Source organism: Lycorma delicatula, chromosome 11 (genome assembly GCF_047948215.1).
Source record: "Lycorma delicatula isolate Av1 chromosome 11, ASM4794821v1, whole genome shotgun sequence".
NCBI lineage: Eukaryota > Metazoa > Arthropoda > Insecta > Hemiptera > Fulgoridae > Lycorma > Lycorma delicatula.
In genome coordinates, this window is record NC_134465.1 from 44,834,651 (window position 1) to 44,841,124 (window position 6,474).

Here is a 6,474-nt window from a genome sequence, read left to right on the forward strand (position 1 = left end):
ATGAACAAAATTGTCATCAAATATTAGTCAAAATGCAAGGTCTCTAAATAAAGTAATGGGACTGGTTCAGAAAAACTTTTTATTTACAATTCAATTATACATGGACTCTATCACCTTCAAAATAGTTCCCTTGGGAAGTCATGCAATTCTTCAAACGGTTTTCCCACTCTTCAGAGTAGCATTGGAACACAGAAACCAGAATATCCTTTAGGTGGTTGGTTGCATTTTTTTTTTATGTTACTACTGTTCCAAAATGGTGTCCTTTGAGGTGTTTTTTAGTTGGTAACAGGAAAAAGTCACAGGGACTCAGGTCAGGTGAATAAAGTGGTTGAGGAACTACAGGAATTTTATTTTTGCCAAAAACTCATTAATTGAGAGTGCAGTATGACAAGGTGCATTGTCATGATGCAGCATCCAGTTGTCTTTAATGGCTGGTCTCACACGGGCAACTCTTTTTTGCAGTCTTTCAAGAATTTCTCCGGAAACATATTGATATACAGTTTGTCCTGCAGGCAAAAATATCAACAAAACAAATTAGTAGCATGGTTTTGATTTTTGATTTGCTCATTTTTGCTTTTTTGGGACATAATGAGTTTAAGTGTGCCACTCCTTGCTCTGGTATTTCATTTATGGGTCATACTCAAATATCCAAGATTCATCACCAGTAATAATAATTTTTTAGAAAATCAGGATAAGATTCAATTCGCCCAAGAAGATTGCGGCACACTTTCACTCTTGTTTTTCTGTTAAACAGTGAGGTATTTTGAGACCAATTTTGCACAAACTTTTTTCTTGTCCAATTCATTTGTCAAAATTTGATGGACTGTGGTATGGTTCAAATTCAGTTTTGCAATCATTCTGACAGTTAATTACTGGTCGTACTGTATCAAGTCTCTGATTTGCTCATCATTGTTATCACTTTTTGACGTCAATGGTGTTCCAGAGTGTGGATCATCTATAACTGATTCCCAACCATCTGAAAATGCTTTAAAGCACCTAAAAACTTGGGCTCGTGACAGAGCGTCATCTCCGTACTCCTTTTCAATTTTGAAAAAGTTTCAGTAGCATTTTCACAGAGTTTAACACAAAACTTGATTGCACAACGTTGCTCATAATTAGTATCGCTCATTTTTGTAACGTACGACAAAAATTTGTTTCATGAAAAGTTTTTTTTACGTCTAACGTGGCAACAATAGAGTAAAATTATTAATCCTAATATAATAAATCAGCTGTTCTTATAACCATATGTTTACTAGTAACTTTACAGTGTTGCCACTTTGGCTGCCAAAAAAACCTAGTCTCATTACTTTATTTACAGCCCTAGCCCTTGTAAATATCATGTAATATTTAGTGTCTGTTTTATCTTGAAATTAAATTTTTATACACAGTCAATGTCTCATTTTTATTTCAATCCAATATACTAAAAGTGATTTGCTGACATGCAGACCAACCAATTTATCTGTAGAGTTGGGCAAATGAAGGAACTAAAATTTTCCATTGGAGACTCAGTTTTGTTCAAAAAAAAATACAGTGGTGGCTCTCTTATTTAACTCTACATGTAAGTTGGTCTGTTTATAGCTTGGAGGAACTTCTTCCTGGTCTGTAACGTTTCATGTTAAACCAATCCCACACAGCCCCGACACCCCCCCCCCCAATACCTGATTTCTTTCAATGTTTTTGGTGTTGAATATAGGAACATTTTGTTTTTTTGGAGAATCCCTCTTCCAAGTTTAATTTCAACCTCATTCTTATACTGCAGTAAATCAGTTTCGCTAGTAATTATGTCATCAACTTTGGTATAAAATAAAAAAATTTTATAATGCAAATTTAATTTTATTTTGTTAATTTACTTCTGTTACATTCCTTCCAGAATTTTCAACTTTGTGCTTGTAAATTTGTTCTACAACTTTAATAGTGATCGTGTTAATAGAGCTAATATAATTCTTTCACCGAGAATTACTGCACTTTATTGGCTTTAAAATGATCTATTTTCACTATCGATAGGTTGCAACTAACAGGTGGAAACAGAAAGAATAAAATAATATTACCAGCTTTCTATAACTAGGTTCTGTAAGTTTATTGAACTGTGTTAGTAAACGTGGCCGATTCATCGCATTCATATCTAGGTTTTATTTCTTCTTGTTAAAGCTCTAATAACACTTGAAATTATTGAACATATAATTAATGAAACAAACAAATAGTATACCCAAACCGAACTTGCTCATTCTAATTTACAACGATGGAAACCGATTGAGATAGATGAACTGTTTAAATTTTTGAATTCACCATTATTTTCTGAAACGATGACTGGAGACTGATGTATGAACATTCTTAGTGTGCTTCATTTTGCCATTAATAAAGATCAATCACCTGGGCTTGCGTTTTTTTCAAAATTCAAGAATTATTAGATAAATTGAAACAAATTTCTCAGATGTGTTTTATCCTTTTCAAATCACAGAGTAATTGATGATTCCTTAATTTTATTCAAAGAAAGACTTAATTTTATTTATGTTTATAATAAAAATTGTGTTTTAAAATTTGTTTACAAAATTAAAAAGTTTTAAATTTTAAATGAATTAAAATAATATTCATTCCTAGTGATTGTGAAGTGATAAATCATGCGGAGAATGACTACTTAAAGATGAGTAACTTTAATAAACTAGTCTGAGCATGAACTAGGATTTACAGTATCTTAGTCCTGAAAACATTAAATACTAGTTCACGGCAGTGGAAACACACCGTGTACTAGCATTTAAAACAAATAATACTAGAATAGTATTTTTTCGTATAATTTCTATATATTTAATGGTATGTTTTGTTCACTGGAACAAAAAGATCACTGTACTGTGATATGTCAAATCATTGCAATGATAACAAAACATTATTAAAGATATAACATGTGATGAAAGGTTTACAGGTAGGATGTTAAAAGTGAAGTTCAATCTTTGTAATGGGTTGGGAAAAACGGCTCATTTAGTCTAAACATCAAGATCATGAACGATGACAATCTGTGTTTTAACAGTAAAAATACCATGTGCTTGAAAAATTTCAAAATTGATTTTAGTATAAAAATGTTTTATTGCATCTTCTGAATTAGGATAGGAATACATGCTGTTCAATTTAGCTGGTGATCTTTGATTTATTTTATTATTTTAAATCTGTATGGTTTTTTTTTTATAAAGTAACTTTAATGTTTTCTTGTTTTTTTTTTATTGTCTAGGGAATGGCTTTAAGTCTTGGTGATAAAATTAATTCAACACAGAAGCGAAATCAAAAAACAAGTGGTGCATAATGTTATAAACAAAATTATAAGTTAAAAAAAATCCCAAACAAGTACTGCTTGATCGAAAAAGGCTCTGTTAATTAACTATTAAAACTTTAAATGGCTATCACCTGAAATAATTTTATATAAAATATTCATAAAATGTATTTTTTCAACTGTATTATGAATGTATGTTATTCTAAAAATAGAGTTCTGTGTTTTTTAAATTAAAAAAAAAACATATGTATTCAGGTAATAAGGTATTTAAATCTTTTTGATAGTAATTACACTAAGAAAATATGCTGTAAGGTGGTTTATTTGAATAAGTAGCTGTACACACTGACTAAGTCTATGATAGTTTTCTTTATATTATTTATTGTTTATTATTATTATAGTAAATATATTTTATATATGTTTAAAACTATTATTATTATATTATTATATTATGATAGTTTGTAAAATAAATGATTCATGATGGATAATGATTTGTTTTGTTTATTATATTGTTTTTTACTTCCTTGTAAGAAGTAAAGGAAGTACTGTGATGACAAAAAATTTTGGTCTTCAGATTTCATTTCCTTTTTTCTTTTTTTTAACTTTTTTTACTTCCTTCCAAGTAATGCGATCGTGAAACACTTCGGTTTTCATATTTCAACAGAAAAATCCATTTTGACCATCTCTGAATAATTTTGACTAGTTTTGGCGTGACATCTGTACGTATGTATATATCCTGCATAACTCAAAAACAATTAGCCGAAGGATGTAGAAATTTTGGATTTAGCAATCTTGCAACATTTAATTGTGCACCTCCCTTTTTGATTGTAGTTGAAATTAAAATTAAAATTTTAATTAATGAAAATATTTAATTAAGGAAGGCACATCGGTTCGAAACACACTTCATCTCCTTTTGTTTTTTTTTTATTTATTTTTTTTAACTTCTTTTTTTTTTTAATTTAAATATATTGATTTAAGAATTATTAACCTGTGATTGTAAAAAAATTGTTAGTGAAATAAAATTAGAAGTAAAATAAAATAAAAGTAATAGATTTAGTGAAACGCTGATTATTTAATATTGAAAATTATAATTTAAATCTTATTATTTTTGGATTTTTTCTGGTTAAGCAAGGAATGCACCGCTTCTTTCACTGTTTCGTTCGAGGTAAATCGACAGCCCCTTAATGCCTCTTTGAGTGGGCCAAACAAATGTTAGTCAGAAGGGGCAAGATCAGGACTATACAGAGGAAGAGCCAGTACTTCAAAGTTGAGTTTCTGGAGTGTTTCAGCAATGTGGGCAGCAGTATGTGGACGGACATTGTCGTGCAACAACACAACACCTTTCGACAGCAGTCCTCGGTGTTTGCATCGAATTGCAGGCTTCAGCTTGGCAGTAAGCATCACTGTAACATACACTGTTTATTGTCATGCCCTTTTCCTCATAATTTTCCAGTACTGGGCCTTGCGAGTCCCAAAAAACCATAAGCGTCAGTTTACCTGCGGATGGTTGCATCTTGAACTTTTTTTTGCAGAGCGAATTTGGATGTTTCCATTCCATACTCTGTCGTTTACTCTCCGGCTCGTAATGTTGGATCCATGTTTCGTCACCAGTGATGATTATATCTAAGAAGATATCCCATTCATTACCATAGCGATCCAAATGTTTTTGGCAGCTGTCCAAGTGTGTTTGTTTATGCAACTGTGAGTTGTTTTGGGACCTATTGCACAGACTTTTTATGAAACCCAAGTCTGTTGTGGATGATTTTGTAGGCAGAACCGTGACTAATTTGCAGATGATGTGCCACTTCATCAATAGTTACTCGTCTATCTAAGAAATCCATGTCACGTGCACTCTCAATCATTTCCTCATTTGTGGTGGTAAATGGTCGTCCGGCTCCTTCATTGTGCGTAACACTTGTGCGACCATTTTTGAATCTTTCAATCCATTCGTTGACACTCCATTGCGGCAACCCACACTCTTCCTGTACTGCACCGAAAGTCTTCGATGAATTTCGGTCCCTGATACACCTTCCAACCACAAAAAATGGATCACTGAAAATTACTCTTCTTTGGTGCAAACAAAAAGCGGAGCAGCCATGGTTAACGGCAGGGCAGCGATAATGGAACTAACCTAGTAGCATCAAACCTACACAGACATAACAATTAAACCACGCATACGTCATCTACGCAACACGACAGTATTATCAACATAAACAATAATATAACTAATAATTGACTTACCCTCGAAGAAAAGAAAAATAATAACATGAGGTAAGAGCTCTTATTGATTCTGTACTTTGGTGGATTGTGCTGAATTTTATTTATGTTTTTGGAGTTAATTAGTAAAGAGGAAGATAAGACAAAAAAAGATTTTATTTTACATACACAAACACACACACACATATATATATATATATATAAACAAACATAAAACAAATTGTATTATGTACAATACTGTCATCTGCACGCTCTTTAATTATATTAAAGTGCAATATTTTTTTGGAAATTGTGTTTTTTAATTTTTAATATTTATCTCTTGTTACAATTATGTATTCTGTTATTTTTTGTAATCGTGGTCGCATTCCTGATAGATAACAGACAGTCTACTAATGTTGATTTTACATTTGATTCACCCTAATAAAATTTTAGGCAATTAAAAAAAATTCTTGTAAAAAACTGAATATACCTTTCTGAGATTGTTTTTAATTTTCAGGTCAAATATTATACATAACCATTTTCCTTGATATTCCATATCGCCTAAATTTCAATATAGTAACATTTTACCTTTGGTGTAAAAATCAGGATAAAATATTTCATGAGTTTTATCTAAAATATGAAGCATTTTCAAACATATATTCAAATAAAATTTCTGCTCAGCTGAAAACAGATCCAACCTACATTATTTTGATTAAACAGGGTTTTACTGTTTATAAATTTATACACAAAAACAATTGATGTCTGTTTTATGACAGTAATGTTCTTGACATCACCAAGTTAAAAGAAATAATAATACAAAATAAATAAAAAGAAGTTTGTCCTTCATTACTCCCGATCATTTGTACAGATTAGAAAATAGTCTACTCAAACACACAGTTAAATAAATGAATAAATAGAATAGTAAATAGGGTTCAAGGCTGACATCAATAGAAGCATAATAATAATAAAAGTCAGAAGGATCTGAACAAGGTCCTTCTGCTTTACATAACAGCTGGACTGGC

At 31.1% G+C, this 6,474-nt stretch overlaps 1 protein-coding gene across 1 annotated transcript in view; it reads left to right on the forward strand.

Moving 5' to 3' along the window:
- The window catches only part of betaCOP (coatomer subunit beta), a 44,850-nt gene extending 41,103 nt beyond the window's left edge, over nt 1-3,747 (forward strand). Inside the window, exon 18 of the mRNA XM_075378095.1 lies at nt 3,221-3,747. Coding sequence (XP_075234210.1) covers nt 3,221-3,292 — 72 coding nt within the window. The 3' untranslated portion in view covers nt 3,293-3,747. The remainder of the gene's footprint in view (nt 1-3,220) is intronic.
- The last annotated feature ends 2,727 nt before the right edge of the window (nt 3,748-6,474 follow it).